Source organism: Hydractinia symbiolongicarpus, chromosome 6, assembly GCF_029227915.1.
Source record: "Hydractinia symbiolongicarpus strain clone_291-10 chromosome 6, HSymV2.1, whole genome shotgun sequence".
NCBI lineage: Eukaryota > Metazoa > Cnidaria > Hydrozoa > Anthoathecata > Hydractiniidae > Hydractinia > Hydractinia symbiolongicarpus.
Genome location: NC_079880.1, coordinates 32,341,451 through 32,360,230, shown reverse-complemented (window position 1 = coordinate 32,360,230; position 18,780 = coordinate 32,341,451). Strand labels below are relative to the sequence as shown.

The following is an 18,780-nucleotide window of genomic DNA, read 5'->3' as shown; positions in this document are numbered from 1 at the left end:
CCTAGTTACCCACGCGGTGAAAAATCATTGACGTCACTAACTCGTTTCTAAGTTATTTAGCCTCAAAGTTTTAGGTGCACTGTAATGGCTTCATTAATTTAATATAGGATATTGACGTTAAAGTGGTGTTATTGACGTCGCGCCGTAATGTCTGAATATTTACCATATTAGACATGCATTTTTCGGCAATATCAAAGGAAAATGAAGACATCCACTTTGCCTGTCACAGAGACACGGAACAGGCGTATTATTATATAGACTAGTCGATAAGGCCCGTGGAAAAATCCACTTAGCCAAAAGGCCAATGAAAAAATAGGTTGCTTTAGATGTTTTGCTGACGCCAGCAATGCATTTACAAAAAAAAAATGTTCTGAAAGTTTTACACCAATTATCAAATGTCAAATCGCATTAAATCCTCCACACAAATCTTACACAAAATAATAAAGAACAGCATGCAAGGTGCAAAATCTAGTTGATAAAAAGTTACAACAACGACACTCACAACATCGACACTCACAACACCAATACTCACAAAACCGACAGTAAGAACACCGACAGTTACAACACTGACAGTCACAACACGGATAATAACAATGTCAGAAATAACGCGTCTTAAATATGTACATCTTATAAGTGATTATTTTGAGTGATTATTCAGTATTTTATTCTGAAATATCAAAAAGTTGGCCTACAAGAGTTACACATTTTAAATATCGTCTTTCCCTTAAAAGCTCCTACGAAAATATGAAAATCTATAGTTTGGAAAACATCAAATTTAAATCTGCAAAAATCAGTCATTTCAGTTGCATACTATCCTCTCCCACAAAAAGTTTACACAAAATGTAAAAAACAAGCAGTTAAGAAGACAAAATTTTTTCTTTTGCAGTATGATGATCCATACTGCCCTTTACCAACAATTTTGAACCTAAATGTCGAAAAATCAATAAGCAAAGAATAAACTTGAATAAAAAAGCTCATTATTTTGGAAACATTGTATACGGTTCGTAAACAAAAGTGTACACAAAATGTAAAACAGATTGGTTTTTGAGAAACACATCTAAATCAACAAAAATAATTTCATTCAGCATATCATATATTGCCAATACCCATTAATCTTCCACAAAAAGGTTATAATATAAAAGTCATTTCAGTGTATACAGTCCTCTCCCGTTAGATTACAAAATATAAAAAATAAAAACAGTTTCAGTCAGAACATTAAGTATTTTTTTATCATCAGCAAACATTTATATATCCCTACAAAATTTTAATTCTCAAAAAAAACAAAAATGTGAAACCATGGAATTTTCTTCCACCAAAAATGACATCACATACAGTTAGTTCTCCCCAACAATAGTTTATATTACGAAATATAAAGACATCAGATTATACAACAGCTTACAGTGAAGTCTGATTCTATAAAAATTTGTTCTTTCAGTATATATTGCATGTGGTTTATTTCCACAAAAATTTACACAAAATTTTAAAAAACAGCATTTTGCAACACAAACAATTATAAACTGACTTAATCATACCATCCTCTCATAATTTTTTTAACCCAAAGTCATCATAAACACACGTAAATTTCCAATCACATGTAAAAAAACCTGTAAAAAAACCTGGCATATTACATGTAGGCTGACAAAAGTTTAACGGGATGACAGAAACAAAACAATAAAAATAACTTAACACACACTTTAAATTCTATAAAATTTGTTTCACTTGTCATATTGTGGTCCCTTTTGTAAAGTTCACAGGTAATGTGAAAAAATTATACTCTATGGGCATAACAATGAGTCACACCATCCTAAAAGTTCAAGAAAGATTTTGTAGCTAGCTTATTTCATCATAATTCGTGTTCAAAAAAGATGAGATAGGTTGGAGCTAGCTAAGCTTGGGATGGGAGCCTTAAAGCTAACATTAGCTATCAGATAACAGTAGCTAAGACACCCAGTTAAATATACTTCAACTGGGGAGACTTAACTGGGTCCTATAGCTAGCTATTCATGCTTAGTAAAAGACATTATAAAGAGAAACAATAGTAATGTAAAACAAACCAAAGTTTTCCGTTTGTCCAGCAAATTAGTTTGTTAGCCAGCTAACAGCTTTATGTAGCATTTTGAATTTTAGGACAAATACCTTAGTTACGCACCAGGGGACACATTAATTATGCAAAAAAATTGTAAACAAATATGGCTAGCTTTTTTATTTTTAAAAAAAACGCGGTGAAAACTTTAAGAATTTGGAGCTTCAATGGATTTTTTTTGAGAATGCTATTTTGCTTGACAATTTTAAGTGTACTACATAAAAAAAGTAACACGCAGCTTCAGCGACATAAAAACGGAACGTCTAAATATATCAAAGTTCTTACTTTTTCCAATCCACTTGAAACTCTAGCATGCATTTTCTACTTCTAGCTTTACTTTACTACTTCCTAGCTCCACTCTTCACTTCCGAAGTAACTTCTTGTGGCTTTCAACTTTATTTTTCTACTTCTACTTCTTTACTTAGAGTACTTAGAGTCTGAATCACTTTTGCACTTTTTTCAAGACGAAGGGACCTTTCTTTTGTGTTTCTTTCGGTGTCGAGGGACACCATTTTTGGAAAGTTAGCCGTTAAATTTATTTCAGCAAATCAAATTGAGCGTTTTCATCACGTGATGTAAACAAAGTAAACCTGCTAACAAAACAGACATATTTTTTTCAGTAACATCAAAGATTTTTTCGGCAACATCATAGGAAAATGACGATATCAACTTTGCCTGTCACAGACACACGGAACTGGCGTATTATTATATAGATCAGCAAAAAATATAAGCTTTTTGCACTGTAGAATTAAAAAATAAGTAAAATTTCACTCGTTTGTCGGTAGAGAAGAATATATCATTCACACAATCATATATATCATTCACACATTATATATATCATTCACACATTATATATATCATTTACACAATCATATATATCGTGCATGCATCATATATATCGTATCGTATCGTATCGCATATCATGCATATCATTCACATAATTTTCATCATATATGTCATCATTAGTTATCATATATGTCATCATTTGTTATCATGTATGTTATCATATATGTTATCATATATGTTATCATATATGTTATCATATATGTTATCATATATGTTATCATATATGTTATCATATATGTTATCATATATGTTATCATATATGTTATTATATATGTTATCATATATGTTATCATATATGTTATCATATATGTTATCATATATGTTATCATATATGTTATCATATATGTTATCATATATGTTATCATATATGTTATCATATATGTTATCATATATGTTATCATATATGTTATCATATATGTTATCATATATGTTATCATATTTGTTATCATATATGTTATCATATATGTTATCATATATGTTATCATATATGTTATCATATATGTTATCATATATGTTATCATATATGTTATCATATATGTTATTATATATGTTATCATATTTGTTATCATATATGTTATTATATATGTTATCATATATGATATCATATATGTTATCATATATGTTATCATATATGTTATTATATATGTTATCATATTTGTTATCATATATGTTATCATATATGTTATTATATATGTTATCATATATGTTATTATATATGTTATCATATATGTTATTATATATGTTATCATATATGTTATTATATATGTTATCATATATGTTATCATATATGTTATCATATATGTTATCATATATGTTATTATATATGTTATCATATATGTTATCATATATGTTATTATATATGTTATCATATTTGTTATCATATATGTTATCATATATATCTTTTGTTTTTGTTTTTGTTTTCTCGTCCGTTTCTTTTAACAATATTATCATTAGTATTTTTTTTAATATATATTAGAAATTTCTTTTAGTGTAAGCATAATGTATATATATACATATATTTTAAATTTTATTAATCTCCTTGTTTAAAATTTTCTGGATGAAGAGCTATGTATATTTGTATATGGATATGCCAGAATATAGTCTTTTAATAATAATAATAATAATAATATATGTTATTATATATGTTATCATATATGTTATCATATATGTTATTATATATGTTATTATATATGTTATCATATATGTTATCATATATGTTATCATATATGTTATCATATTTGTTAACATATATGTTATCATATATGTTATTATATATGTTATCATATATGTTATCATATATGTTATCATATATGTTATCATATATGTTATCATATATGTTATCATATATGTTATTATATAGTTATCATATATGTTATCATATATGTTATCATATATGTTATCATATATGTTATCATATATGTTATCATATATGTTATCATATTATCATATATGTTATCATATTAATGTATATATGAGTGGCTGAATATTACTATATGTGAGCATCCATAACGAGCACCATTTTGATCTGTTGTGTTTAGATAGCAATACTCAATCCTTTATAAATACAAAGTTTATTCCTAATAACGTGATAAAAAACCGTTAACTGCATTTCATTTGTCAGTTTCTCAGTGCTATTTCACTCAATGTTATTCCACTTTTCAGCTCTGGTCAATTGGGCTTGGGAGATAATAAAGGTATCTATCATTTTATTATCTTTCATTATTATTTAATATCTTCTTTCGTTTTTTTCTTATGTGATTTTGATAGTAGTTACCATTTTTTCGTGTTAGCGAGACTTTCACCAACAAAAGTGCAACTGCTTTGTGATGAAAGTGTTCGCCATGTAGCTCTTGGTGAACACCATACAGTTGTACTCGCCGCGGTATGTAGTTTGTAGTTTTTACGTTGAAATTCACGATTAGTTATAACAAGGAGGTTTGTAATCTTTTAAACAGGAAACACCCATGTTACACAACTTTAAAGCTTTATTTTGTATTCTTTTTCAACTTGGACAACGCAATGCGAAGAACAGTATTACAGCGGTAGTGGCTATAATAATAACATAACGTAAATCTCTACCACGTAGGGATTCATTGTGAGCACATATTGTGTGCACAATTTTTTAAGGGTACACAAGAGAATCACCTAAGTTTTTTCTGTCTATATGATAAGTTTTTTTCTATTTTTAGTTTAAAATTTCAGTTTAAACTGGTCATATTTTAAAGATTGTAGATCTGTAAACACAAATTTGCCATCGTCCCGAAAAAATTCTGGAATTTAAATATTAACCTCCTGAATATTAACCATGATAACTATTCTATTTTTGATTAACTGTCCCGTCCAGATATTTATATTTGCTCATATATGTATATATTTATAACATCTTTTTTGGAATAGTCTAATATAAAAAAAAGTTCTGGTGTCCTAATTTTTCAGAAAAACCTATAAACAAAAATCTTCCTTTTAATTAAAAAAAACTTACTTCTTTAGAATCAAAGAGTTTTTACTTTTGGGGCTGGTACGTCTGGCCAACTTGGACATTATTGTTTTGAGGATGAGTGGAACCCGAAAGTGGTGAGTTACTTAAGAAAACAACAATTTGGCACCATGATTTGTAAAAAACTATTTGGTTTTCATGAAATGATGAATATTATTTGTTTGTTCAATGCATAAGTTTGTAGTAGCCATGAACTCTTCTCATAGTGTAAATCATTTCGAGAAATTTCGAATGTAAGCGTGTAAAAGTTGCCTTCAACACTATAATAGTATAACATCGTGAACACTTTCTTTTAATAAATACGGAATTGTAATAAACATTGTGCCCTAAAATGTGGCAGAAGATATTTTTCATGACTAGGGTGAAAAATTTCTTTACTGGTATCATTTTTTTCGAAATAAACTGTAAATTTTAGTAAATTACTGTCAGCGCAGTGAAAAAAAGCAATAAAAAAGGCAAAGTTGGTGAATATGAGGAGGGATATGTGTATTGTATATAATTCGCAACAGAGGTCAACAAGAATCACAGTTATCTGTCTAAGACAGTTTCTTAAACGTGGTATGGTCAAAAAACTGTCAACCAATAACATTGATAGGTTATAAATATCAAAATATTACTTAATTACACAAGCGGCAAAACCACTCAACTTGACATACTATGATGACAATAAAAACGGTTTGGTGGTTCCACCGACGAGCAAGTGGCCCAGTGGTAGATAGATTTCGAGAAAGGAAAATAATCTGTGCATCATCCGAATGCAGATGGCGCTCATAGGCATCACCAGTCCATCTGCCTAAGACAGTACTGTCAGACACCCCTGCTGATGCTGCAACGAAGTCAACACCAATGGGGGGAAAGAATGCATCACCTATGCAGGAAAGAGTGCCTGTTGATGTATGGAATATTAGACAAGCAATAAAACAGGAGGTTGATATATGTCCTCACCTTTCTAACATTTGAAATCCTGGAAATTAAATTGTGATCACCCTGGGCCTGGACAAACGCCTGAAAAGCACCCCATACAATGTATTGGACAAACTGTGTTATTAATTGCGCCAATCCTAAATTGACAGTAAAAAAGGATCTGTTGTAGACCAGATATAAAATCTTAGTAGTTAAAAGGACTCATGCGAGTTGGTTGAGTAAAATGCACCCCCATGGACTCTTTTTATTTCCCGTACAGTGCAGAACAATCGACTCATACCAGCTATTTCAGCATAGTTGCCGGCCATGGTTGAGCGGTATTGCAATTCTGAGATGTACACCCGAATAGTATTGTGAGGTACGCTTCGTACCAACCGGGAAGTGTAGCGAATAAGGATATTCTCGTTTAATGGCAATGTTTTTTTATATGTAGCGAAAATTATCTTGACTTATATCATTTTTTTTGAGATACACAGCAAATTTTAGTAAATTTTAAAATCGTAAGAAATATTCTTTATAATATAGGTGGCTGAATTGATGGGCATGGAAATTTCACATGTTGCCTGTGGCAGGAAACATACGTTTGCTTTTTCTGCAAAACTTGGTCGGTTATTTGCATTTGGTCTTAGTGTAAAGGGCCAGCTTGGATTAAACTCGTTTGAGAAAAAAAATAACCCGGTTGTAGTGGAGGGTATTTGGAGCACACCATATAGATTCCATAAAGAAGCCGTCAGCGAAGCTCTGGGTAATGCAAATATTTTCTATTATGAAAATGACTTAATGGATGCACTGGACAATTTTGAGGAAATTCAGAATGGACATACGAATACCATCACAAGTATATATGCAGGAGGATTGCAGTCTTTTGCGCTTGTTGTACATTCTAATGTGAGTGTTTTCTGCGTATAATATTACAAACTGTTGCGAAAATAGGAGGTTTTTATAGCTGTTTTAGTGCCAGCTACTAAGCTAAGAAGTTTTTTCTTTGAGAAACGTTCTTACAAGTGGTATATTATTATGGAATACGATACATTTGACTAGTAAATTTTTGTGTTTTAGTGCACTTTACCGAAGTTTGAATACCTCGTATATCGGGATTCTTTACTAACCTTAACAAAAAATGCTGTGGAAGATATTGTTAGTACTTTTCAAAATAGAAGTGTTGCTGAGCAAAAAAGGTAACAAGTCAATTTGTTGTACGCACGTTTAAACAATAAGACATGAATATATTGTTTAATACGTTGATTAAATATAGTGTTTTTCCCTAAACTTTGTAAACAACTTCAAGTTCTTCGAACGGTGGTCAACCGACACAATGTTCAAGTAATGAACTAAATACATAGAAATGGCTTTTAGAACAAAATGTTCCTGTTTTTTTATTTTTCATGCGAAAATATTATTTTAATTTTTTTATCAATGCTTATTGTAGGGTTGTTAGTTTTATCTCCACTGTATTTTCCCACTCCTCATGTTTAAATGGATCATTTCTTGCTCGGTAAGAATTTTTCTTTTTCTGTTTTTGCGAAGTCAACAGCCATTTCAGAAGGTGTTTTTAAATGTCTTTACAAGTTCCCTTTGTTCGTAGGGGAGAACATGAGCATACTGCATGTACTACTCATGGAATTCACTTAATGGCCATGAAAAATTGCTTTCATAAGCTCTGTTCAATTCAGGAGCTAAATGACACGGTATGTGTTTTTCAAACAACGTGTAATTATAACTGTATTTTTCGTGACATCGATAAGTGCAACCATGCATTGCTTAATTTTATTCTTATTTATTGTATTAGACGGGGTAAGAGTTTTTGCTTTCATAAAGAGAATATCTAGCAAAAAAAGACTTCTCCCAATTTTCTTTGTAATAATTTTTAAAGCTTACCGTTATAGCGGTTGAAATTTGGTGACTTTTATTAATTTTCAGTTAACTTTAGAACAGACATAGGTCTAGTACGACATCACGTCTTTTGTCCTGGTGACGCATCAGTTAACACGTGACCAGGTACAAAATAATACCTTACGTCCTTTGTCACTTTGTCTTTTTAAATCGACTGGTATTTATGAATTCGTCTTTTTTCTATAAATTTTGAGCCTGTAAGATTTTATTAAAGTTAACAGGAACAAAAAAAAAAGATCCAAAATCCTTCCATAATACAAAAACAGACTAAAGTTTGTACACATTTTTTTCCTTATGTTCATCTAGCTTGCTAACATGGTTGATATTCGTCAATGATAAATTGCGATATCACACCGCATAGCACGCAAAAATAGGACAGAGGTTTAAATTGCTTATAACAAGAAATAAGCCTTAGTTAATTATTAAAATCAACACCAATTGTTTTGAGCACAAGCTTTTGAAGAAAAAGTCAAGACGATATTTTTTTCTAACAAGGGAATATCTCAAACAGTGATAACACAGTGCACTTCCTTATGTACTTCTTTACAATAAAACTACTATTATAGCACAAATAATGATAATGTAGGAGTCGAAAAAAATTTGTCAAATTGTCCGGCGGCCGTTATATGGTAACTTTGAGAACACTACTTCATACTTTATATCAAGTCATATTCGCATAGATTGGAACGAAATAATCATTAGTCTTATCAACTGTTAATCCTTCTTACCAATCGTTAGTTCTTCTTATCGATCGCTAGTCCCTTTTATCAATCTTTAGTCCTTCTTATCGATCTCTAGTACTTCTTATCAATCGTTAGTCCTTCTTATCGATCGTTAGTCCTTTTTATCGATCGTTACTCCTTCTTATCGATCGTTAGTCCTTCTTATCGATCGTTAGTCCTTCTTATCGATTGTTATTCCTTTTTATCGATTGTTATTCCTTCTTGTCGATCGTTAATCCTTCTTATCAATCATAAGTCCTTCTTATCAATCGTTAGTTTTTCTTAGTGCTGTCACCAAATTTAAACTGAAATAATAGTGTTTCTACACCTTTCAACTCTCCACCACGGTTAACCTTTTTTCAGTCGATATTTTTGTTTTTGTTTTAACATACAAGGGTAGTAAAACATTTACTAACCCAGAATTTTTTTTATATATATTTTATAACTTTTTACCTGTTTATATATTACCTAATTTAGATTTTGTCGGTGGTTCGAGAACGCTTAATGCAAAACATCACAATCTTACCTGATATCGAGGCTATGAGAGTTTTCATAATGATACCTGAGCTGCCATTTTTTCATGATATGGACCTAAAATGGCAGATCATTATTCCATTTGTCAACACTATTAATTTATTACAGAAGGAGTCATTGCAACTGCTAGGTAAGCTTTCACTTCAGTGTGTTGACGTCAACTTTTTTATATGTTTCTGTTCCAATATCTTAGGTTTTGTTACAACTGCATCCTCCTAAGATAAGCCTGATAATTTATAAGGTTTATGTACTAATCCATTATCATTCGCTTATCGTAAAGAACTAATTTAAAAGCCCTAAGGTCAAATGAGGTGTACAGGTCGGAATATGTGCCCAGTTTAAACCGGTTATGTTTAATATGTATTCTTACAGGTATATTAAGAAATTAATTAAAACAAAACATAACAAAGGTGATGAAATTCCTTTATACTTTGTTATATTCTTATATTGAAGTGATAAAGAGTACTTAATTCAGTTATCCACACACCCTTAGTCCAGTTAACCACACGCTCTTAATTTTTTAACGTAACAATAATTTAAAATTTCAATTGTTTCTTTGTGGAGCTCTAGAAAGAATCTATATTATTTCTATTCAGAAAAATGGTGGACAGTACTTCCAGCAACATTTTTTGAAAGGCTTGTAGAGGTATGTGTAATTTATCACCTTAGAAACCACGTTGCTGATACTGTAGTCATTTCAAAAATGAAAGGTCTAGTGGTAAGTGATTATTGGTTTGCATTATATTGAACTTTTTAGGCCTTTAGAAGGTGTGTCATGGCATTACTGAATGAGAAGTTACCTGAACGGGCGAATCAACTGGTAATAATTTGTATTGTATTTTTATAATATTAATTCTTCTCTTGATTAAAAATTATAATGCTTGTTATTGGCAACAACAGGATGATTATATTTTAAAATAAAAAGATTTTCCACAGATTTTCCTGATAATTGAGAATAGTTGATTTGATTTTTTGTAGATCTTTACATTGCACAGCGCGTTGAACACAACAATGTGGGTGTTGGAGAAACTTAATAAGGTACGGTGCAATATCGGCTGATTGATGATGTTTTATTAAACTTACTGTTACTTTGTGTCTGCATGTCACGTTAATGTGCACTCACGGCTCGATTCGTTCAAGTTTAATACACCGTATAAGTTTTGTCGCAAAATTTAATTTTTATGTTCTAAACAATACAAAGATACAAGTGACATATGTTTGCGCGTTTAAAGATGTTAAGTGAATTCTTTTACAAAATTAATATACAGTATCGCCATTTGTAAACTGTAGAAAGATGTTGCGAAGATATTAGCATTACTATTTTTTAAAAGAGGGCTGGTACGAGTACGGTGATATATGACTGATGACAGAAGACTTCGTAACACCAATGAAAAGTAACTGTTGCAGCATAAAATATTTTATTTAGCTGTGCACACAATCCCCTCCAACACTGTTTGTCACAAATTCTACTGCTTGGCACAAACTTAACGTATGTCGAATAAGAAATTCCCGCCTGGAAAAATTTGAGAAATAAATAGTTTTCTCTTCATGATCTAAAATCTTCTGTCACCAATAAACAAGCATCAAATAAGATTGGAGTTAACATATAAAACAACTGTGCACTTAAAAATATCACTATGAAAACTTTTTAGAAAGGTTTTTCTGGGTGGTACCTAAAATAAGGCAACTAGGGCTGCATATTTTTCTGGGAGTGCTTGAAGTGGGTTTTTATCTATTGCACAGATCAACAACGAAGTTGATTCTCATATTGCTTACACAACGTTCTATCTACCTGGATTAATGAAACAAATCGACATGAAAAGTGACTACATCAACTGGTTGCAACAACCGGTAGGTATTATTGGTGCAAGATAGATGGCAAGTGTTTGCTTTGAAGAGAGGAAATTTGTCCAGTCTATTCTTCTGTTACTCTTCAATTAAGAAATTTCTCAAAGCGTAGTTATTTTTTATTTCCTATTTTTTGTTAGGGTTTGGTTGTACAACCTTAGTTTTGTCTCATTGTTTTTATAGAATGTGTTTTCATTTTGTCAATATCCGTTTGCATTAGATGCCCCTGCAAAAGCATACTTGCTTCAAATCGATGCTGAGCTTCAGATGAAAGTAAGTTGGATCATTTGGATAACTTGCAAGTAACTTTTTACCTGGCCAAGTCTATGCGCACGGGGATTAGCGATAGCGTAGCTACATGTAAACACTGTAACATTTAATTCACCAATGGAAATAGGAAAATGTAGTAGATAAAAGTGGTTTGAGTCTAGCTGCAATATTTTCGATGTATGTTTTAGGTCATTGTTAACGAAACACACATGATGAACCTTACCGGTCTTGTGGGAGGTTTCATCGACACGCCTATTGATCCATTTCTGGTGCTTCGCGTGAGAAGGGACAATCTACTTCAAGACACTTTGACGGAAGTTTTGAAACATCACCCACAAGACTTTAAAAAACCACTAAAAGTAATTTCGATTGATTTTTTTCTTCTTTATTGCTTAGCTCGTTATTTAGTGTAATCCACATGTTTTCTGCCGGATTTCTCCTTTCTAATTAGATTAAATTCAATAATGAAGATGCTGAAGATGCTGGAGGTGTTAAAAAGGTATTTTATTTTGCTCTCCTTTTTCTACAAAAACACAGTTTATCTTCTACGTTATAACTTTAGGAATTCTTCTTGTTGTTGATGAGAGAGATAGTAAATCCAAAGTACGGTATGTTCGACATCTACGACGAATCGAAAGTGTTATGGTTCAAGCCAGGAGTAAGTGCTTGTTTTCTCGCGTATCTTCCATGCGTGTAACACATTATTTGCATGGCTCGTACATTTTTACAAAAAAGTTGCTGATGCAAGAGCTTAAAGTGTAGATAACTGCAGAGTTACTTAAAGTTGAGAACTTTCCATAATGAATTCATAACATTAAAGTAAAGCAAGTGAAATCTTGGAATATGGATCATCTTTGTAGCATACTTTACTTTATAGACTTTTGAAGGTCCAGAGATGTTTATGCTGATCGGTGTTATATGTGGACTGACCATCTACAACTCATTAATAGTTGACTTCCCCTTTCCGCTGTGTCTGTATAAGAAATTGCTGAACAGGTAGGTAAAAATACTCCCCTCGCTATATTTCTGTAGAAGTCTCCGTTTTTTTTACGTATTTCTGTGGAGTGCACGCTGATTTTTTATTTCGTCATTTTTTTATTACTGATAATTTTTAGAAAACTGAAGTTTGATGATCTTTATGGCATCCAACCAGACGTAGTTAGGTAACGACAAAGCTTTCTGAAAATTCTGTCTTTTTATTTTCTCGATGTTTTTTTAGTTTGCAGTTAAAATGTTGTAGTGTTTACATGTTGTAGTGGTGGCCGTGCGAGATACACAAATGTTTCGTTTAACACAAGCAATTTACACTTCATTTTTTTTTAGAAACTTGCAATATATGCTTGACTATCAGAATGATGATTTTGATGACGTATTTGCATTGAGTTTTCGAGTATAACCTTTTTTTTATTATATACTAATCGGCTAAATGTAATTTTATAGACTTTTTGTGTGATAAAACGGGTCGGAGAAGAAGTTTCTATAAATTTTTTGAAATTGCTTCATGCTTCCCTGCGGAAAGAGAAAGCTTTCTGTCGTGAAGTAAGAGTGTTCTTTACACTGATCCAACATATACCTCACGATGTTTTTTTAAGGTGGTCGAGTCGCATTTTGGCCATGCAACCACTGTTGACCTCATACCTGATGGTGACAACACACGAGTAACACAGGACAACAAGTACGTTGACCGGCACACGTTTTTTGTTTTCTCTACTATTTGTAAATTTTGTGTTTACGTTTTAATGTGCGTAATTGCAATGGCGATTCTCTGTAAGACGGTGAGTTGGTACGAGCCGATTCCCTATAAATGTTCACGATGTTCTTCTTACAGACAGCAATATGTAGATGCGTACGTCGACTATAAACTCAATACTTCCGTGCGTAGCGAATACGAGGCTTTCGCGGAAGGATTTCATCGCGTGTGCGGTGGCAGAGTATTGGAACTTTTTCAACCACAAGAACTCATGGAAATGGTTGTGGGTTCAAATGATTACGACTTAAATGATTTAGAAAAGGTAAGATCACGTGTCATGTATCGTGCTGCGCCTGCACACTAATGACAAGAAAATGATATCCTAATTATAACAAACATGTCCTACAACGCTGGACATAGTATTTGTGGCACTGGCTTTTTTTTCTTAGTTCTCGTAAGGGCCAAACAGCATCACTTAGGCATTACTCTGCAGCAGTCAGGCAGGCTGCAAAAGTTTCACTGCGGCAAGGTTGTAGGCCAAGTTAACAACGTTCAAAATGTGCTAGCTGCACTTTCCACAATGTGCGCAATATGAAAGAATCCGATCCACGGCCTGAAATGTTTCTTTTCTTTGTTAAGATCGCGGAGTATAAAGGTGAATACTACCGCCAACATGCAGTCATCAAAAATTTCTGGCAAGTGTTTCATAGTTCGACGTTAGACTGGAAGGAAAAATTTCTGGGTAAAAGAATATTTTTACTTATCACGACCAATCCTTAATGTGAATATAAGTCCTTTCACTCTCCCACGCTAACATCATTATAGAGAGTATGGTAATCCAGCACAAATATGTTCTTTTTTTCCAGCATTTCTAACTGGCAGTTCTAAAGTATCGATTCTTGGCATCGACAATATCAAGGTGAGAACTATGTAAACATTCAAGCTCAAGCTATGTAACTGCCACAATATTAGTCAATATTAATCAGAAAGTGATTTGACACAAAAAATTGTCAGTGCTGACTTTTTTTTTAATTCCATATTTTATCGGGAAGAGAAGAAATAAAAAAATTTAAAACGAAAGTTAGCGGAAAAAACCGATAGGGTGGTAAATGACGTCGTTCTGTTGCTCCATCTCTTTGACTTAGCTTCAGTCGTTTCATCTTGCTTTGTATAGTTCATCATCCAACCAGTGTACGGTGGCGAAATGTTCGATAAACTTCCTGTGGCACATACATGCTTCAATTTATTAGACCTGCCGAAGTATCCGACAATAGAATTGATGAGGACTAAATTGGATCAAGCGATCGAAAATTACGAGGGATTTGGTTTAGTGTAAGATGTGTGTTATTGCTTCTTTAAACACCAGATAAAGACAGATTTTTTTTAAAGTATTTAAACAACGGAAAAAAATATCGTTGCTAAATTTTGCAGTTATTTGTTCTAGCAGTATTGTTTTCACTGATTTACTTCTACGGGCTTTTTAATTGATTGAAAACGACATAACAGAACACGTGTTTTTTGTGAATTTTTGTGAATTGTTGCATTTAAAAAAGCATGTATCCGAACGGAACTTCCTCAAATTTGGAATAAGGGTCTGCTTTAGTTAATCGAAAAAATGTTTGTTTTTTAATTTGTAAATTATATTGTTTTTTAAGAAATATAAAGAGCGTCAATACAAGTGTATTTATCATCTTGTTAACAGTCAAGAGTAAAACTTTTGAGCTACAGATATACAGCGCTTAAAGATCGTGTAAAAAAATGCATCATTTCTTTATTATTATGGCTAAAACAAATTCACCTAAAAGAGCATTCACTAAAAATTATTTTAGGCAAGAAAACACAGTCATTTATTAAGATGCCTTTATTGGAACTATTTATCGAAAGACATATTGATATGGAATTTGTCTATGTATGTTTAGCGAAATTTTTAACTTCTCCTAATTATTCCAATATAAATCCGGTAAATTTTCTATTTGTGTGGCTATCCGCATTTGGTTTTGACACGTGGCATTGCAATAAAACTAGGCCATCACGTGATTATAATCAACAATATCGTTCGTTCCACTAAAATTATCATGGCCGCGCAGTGTTATGATGTCATTGATATTTTACGTTAATTTTTGTAAATTCCAAGAAAAACTCAGTATTAATATTTCCATTGAAAGACAGCATAGTGTCGGAAAAAAGATATTTGGCGGAAAAGGGTGGAGATGCCGAGATTAGCAAAAACACAAACTTTCCTGTGCGTGGTGTACCCGCAATAACAACATTACTGTAAATGACGGATCAAGCGCCCCTTGCCGAACAACCGCCCCTGCCGGAATAAGCGCCCCCCAAGGGACATTTTTTCAATAAGCGCCCCTGCTTGAATAACCTCCGCCAGAGATAAGGAAATGTTCCTTCTGGTGCAGTCGACGTCGACCAAAACACAAAATAATATTAAATGCCAATAACCAACACAAAATAATATTAAATGATATATACCAACACAAAATAATATTAAATGCTAGATATATGACGTCATACACTAAATCATATAGAATATGAGTAAAGGGAATTTCCCTTACTCAAAAATATGACCGCACCAGAAAAATTGTTGATTGAAATCAAAAATATATATATAATAAAGAAGATGAATTTGAATTCTAATACCATAAAACAATTGCACGTCATTGCCAAAACCCGTGGGCTCACGGGTTATTCAAAATTACGCAAAGCAGACCTTGTTGCTTTATTAGAGACGCAGTCTACCCCATTCACACCACAAGCCATGGATATTTTTGAAAGGCAAGAGATGGCAAAGACTCGTTCCATTAAGAGGAACATCGAGCCACATGTACCCACGTTTGAGGAAATGAACGAGTTTAAACGCCAGGAGCTGAAGAGAACTCGTCCAGTAGTCAATAGTAAGCTGCGAAAGTGGTCAGAGTGGCTATTATCACATGTACCGGAGAGTATCAAGAAACCAGTGCAGGAAACATTTAAATCGATAAAAACACGAATACTTTCACTATATGATGCTGTCAAGAAGACCCGGGTTGGTGAGGTTGAGGAAGAAGCAAAAGAGGATAATACTGAAGAGCAAACGAACCAAGATTTTACGCCTCAGGAGCATAAGCATGCATTACACAAAACATTCAGAAGTTATCGTATAGCTGGTATTGATGGAACAGATATTGATGGCTACTTACTGGTTCGATCAAATGTAAAAACACCCATCGAAAACCAAGTAGAAGACATGAGGTCTAAGAAGGTTCAATGTTTCCTCTGGTTTTTATGGAAAAACCAATTGATGGTAGCAACGAGTTCATTGAGGTTGATAAGGTCTTTCATAGCAATATGACGTCAGTATTTCAGGGCACCATCGTGGATGAATTGCTGGATACGATGTTCGCGCAGATGAAAACAAATATTGAAAATGCCGCATTACCCAAATCTGGGTTTAGCATCGGCCGCATCATACATCTCGACGTGGACTTCCACAAGCTCAAGCTTACGAGAGGCTCCTCATACATTGAAGCACCAAAGTGGATAGCCACTAAGAAGGCTACCATTAATCCACAGAACAATGATGAAGAGTGTTTTAAGTGGAGTATCGTAGCAGCGCTACATCATGAGGAAATAAAATATAATCCAGAACGCATAAGCAAGCTCCGACCATATGCGGAGCTGTATAATTGGGGGAATATAGAGTTTCAACATCCATCAAGGACATCAACAAATTTGAGCGGAACAATCCCGATATTGCAGTTAATGTCTTGTATGTAACGGGTAAGAGCTTTAATATCCTGCGTAGATCGGCATTTAACGAACGTGAGAAGCAGGCTAATTTGCTACTAATCACCGATGAGAAGAGGAACCATTACTTAGCCATCAAAAATCTTTCAAGATTATTGGGACGTGAGATATCAAAAAACCATGGCAAAATGCACTTTTGCATGAGTTGCTTACAGGGATTTCAAACAGTGGAATCCCGCGATAAACATTGTGCATACTGCAAAGACAATGAAGCGGTCAAAATCACGATGCCCAGCGAAAAGGAAAAGTGGTTATATTATCAAGATGGTCAGCAGCAATTCAAAGTACCCTTCGTTATATACCCATACTTTGAAAGCCTACTAATCCCGATGAAGGAAAATGCTCGGGATACTAAGACTAAGACTAAGACGCTGAATAAGCATGTACCATGCGGTTGATGTACGTATTCCACCTTTGCTTATGGAGAGGTATCAGAACCCTTGTATAAGTGCAGGGGTGAGGGATGTGTAGAGTTATTCGTTCAACACCTGGAGGAGGAGGTAAAAAGGCTTTACTCGCTGTTTCCCCAGAAGCCTATGCTACCATTAACGGAGGAGCAGAGGAATGAATATGATGATGCGGATACCTGCCATATATGCATGAAGCCGTTCAACGATGAAAATAGAAAGATCATTGTCATTACACAGGGCTGTTTCGATGAGCAGCCCACAATACCTGCAATCTTAAGTATAGGATACCCAACCATGTACCTGTGATATTCCACAACCTGTCAGGCTATGATGCTCACTTTTTTATCCGTGAATTAGGGAAGAAGTACGACACTCAGGATATAGGATGCATCGCTGAGAACACGGAAAAGTACATATCGTTTAATGCTAAAATCAAGGTACCCATTGCAGGTATGGGGTATGGTGACGGTGAATTTTATAAGAAGATCGAGATCAGGTTCATTAACAGCTGTCGATTTATGGCATCAAGCTTGGAGAAATTGGCAAGCAATCTCGTCGGTACAAACGCTGCGGGTATGAAATGTCAGCAGTGCGTAGATACATGTTTGGAATTTCAGAGCATTAACGCCGAGTATGTGGCAAGCTTTTGGTGCAAGGCTTGTGACTCGAATACCACGAAGAAGCTAGACATAGAGCAGGTAAAGGCAAATGTACCAGCCATGACAAGGTTTATCGACGGTGATGATTTCTCAGACTGATGCTTCGAAAAGGCGTCTATCCCTACGAATACATGGATGACTGGCGACGATTCAAGGAGACGGAGCTACCTCCCAAGTAGGCTTTCTATAGCAGGCTGAACATGAAAGGGATCAGCGACAACGATTACGAGCATGCAAAAGAAGTCTGGAATTTCATCACTCCGAAGGGCTCTGAGACTACTATGGGTGACTACCATGACATATACCTCACCACAGACGTCTTGCTACTAGCAGACGTATTGGAGAGCTTTCGAAGAGTGTGCTTGGATAACTACAAGCTCGATCCTGCCCATGCCTACAGTGCCCCAGGCCTGGCCTGGAAAGCCGCCTTAGAGTATACGGGTGTAAGGCTGGAGCTGCTAACAGATCCTGACATGCTCCTGATGGTTTAAAAGGGTATTAAAGGTGGTATAACCCAGGCCGTACACCGATATGCCAAGGCGAATAACAAATATATGGCTGATCAATATGATCATGATAAAAAGTCATCCTATTTGCAGTACCTTG

The 18,780-nt window shown here is 33.8% G+C and overlaps 2 protein-coding genes across 2 annotated transcripts in view; both read left to right on the top strand.

The window, feature by feature from the left end:
• Nucleotides 1–14,985, top strand: part of LOC130646901 (probable E3 ubiquitin-protein ligase HERC4) — a 56,335-nt gene extending 41,350 nt beyond the window's left edge. Inside the window, exons 6-29 of the mRNA XM_057452560.1 lie at nt 4,592–4,623; nt 4,720–4,811; nt 5,420–5,503; nt 6,876–7,238; nt 7,410–7,528; nt 7,780–7,845; nt 7,936–8,038; nt 9,443–9,629; nt 10,096–10,145; nt 10,257–10,319; nt 10,478–10,537; nt 11,243–11,350; nt 11,531–11,620; nt 11,806–11,976; nt 12,069–12,116; nt 12,180–12,275; nt 12,495–12,613; nt 12,733–12,780; nt 12,941–13,007; nt 13,210–13,292; nt 13,446–13,629; nt 13,947–14,049; nt 14,174–14,226; nt 14,482–14,985. Of these exons, the coding sequence (XP_057308543.1) occupies nt 4,592–4,623; nt 4,720–4,811; nt 5,420–5,503; nt 6,876–7,238; nt 7,410–7,528; nt 7,780–7,845; nt 7,936–8,038; nt 9,443–9,629; nt 10,096–10,145; nt 10,257–10,319; nt 10,478–10,537; nt 11,243–11,350; nt 11,531–11,620; nt 11,806–11,976; nt 12,069–12,116; nt 12,180–12,275; nt 12,495–12,613; nt 12,733–12,780; nt 12,941–13,007; nt 13,210–13,292; nt 13,446–13,629; nt 13,947–14,049; nt 14,174–14,226; nt 14,482–14,643 (2,551 nt within the window). The 3' untranslated portion in view covers nt 14,644–14,985. The remainder of the gene's footprint in view (nt 1–4,591; nt 4,624–4,719; nt 4,812–5,419; nt 5,504–6,875; nt 7,239–7,409; nt 7,529–7,779; nt 7,846–7,935; nt 8,039–9,442; nt 9,630–10,095; nt 10,146–10,256; nt 10,320–10,477; nt 10,538–11,242; nt 11,351–11,530; nt 11,621–11,805; nt 11,977–12,068; nt 12,117–12,179; nt 12,276–12,494; nt 12,614–12,732; nt 12,781–12,940; nt 13,008–13,209; nt 13,293–13,445; nt 13,630–13,946; nt 14,050–14,173; nt 14,227–14,481) is intronic.
• A 1,661-nt stretch (nt 14,986–16,646) lies between these two features.
• Nucleotides 16,647–18,273, top strand: LOC130648285 (uncharacterized). Its single transcript, XM_057454325.1, has 4 exons — nt 16,647–17,056; nt 17,104–17,488; nt 17,534–17,792; nt 17,840–18,273. The coding sequence occupies exons 1-4, from the start codon at nt 16,647–16,649 to the stop codon at nt 18,271–18,273; spliced, it is 1,488 nt and encodes a 495-aa protein (XP_057310308.1).
• The last annotated feature ends 507 nt before the right edge of the window (nt 18,274–18,780 follow it).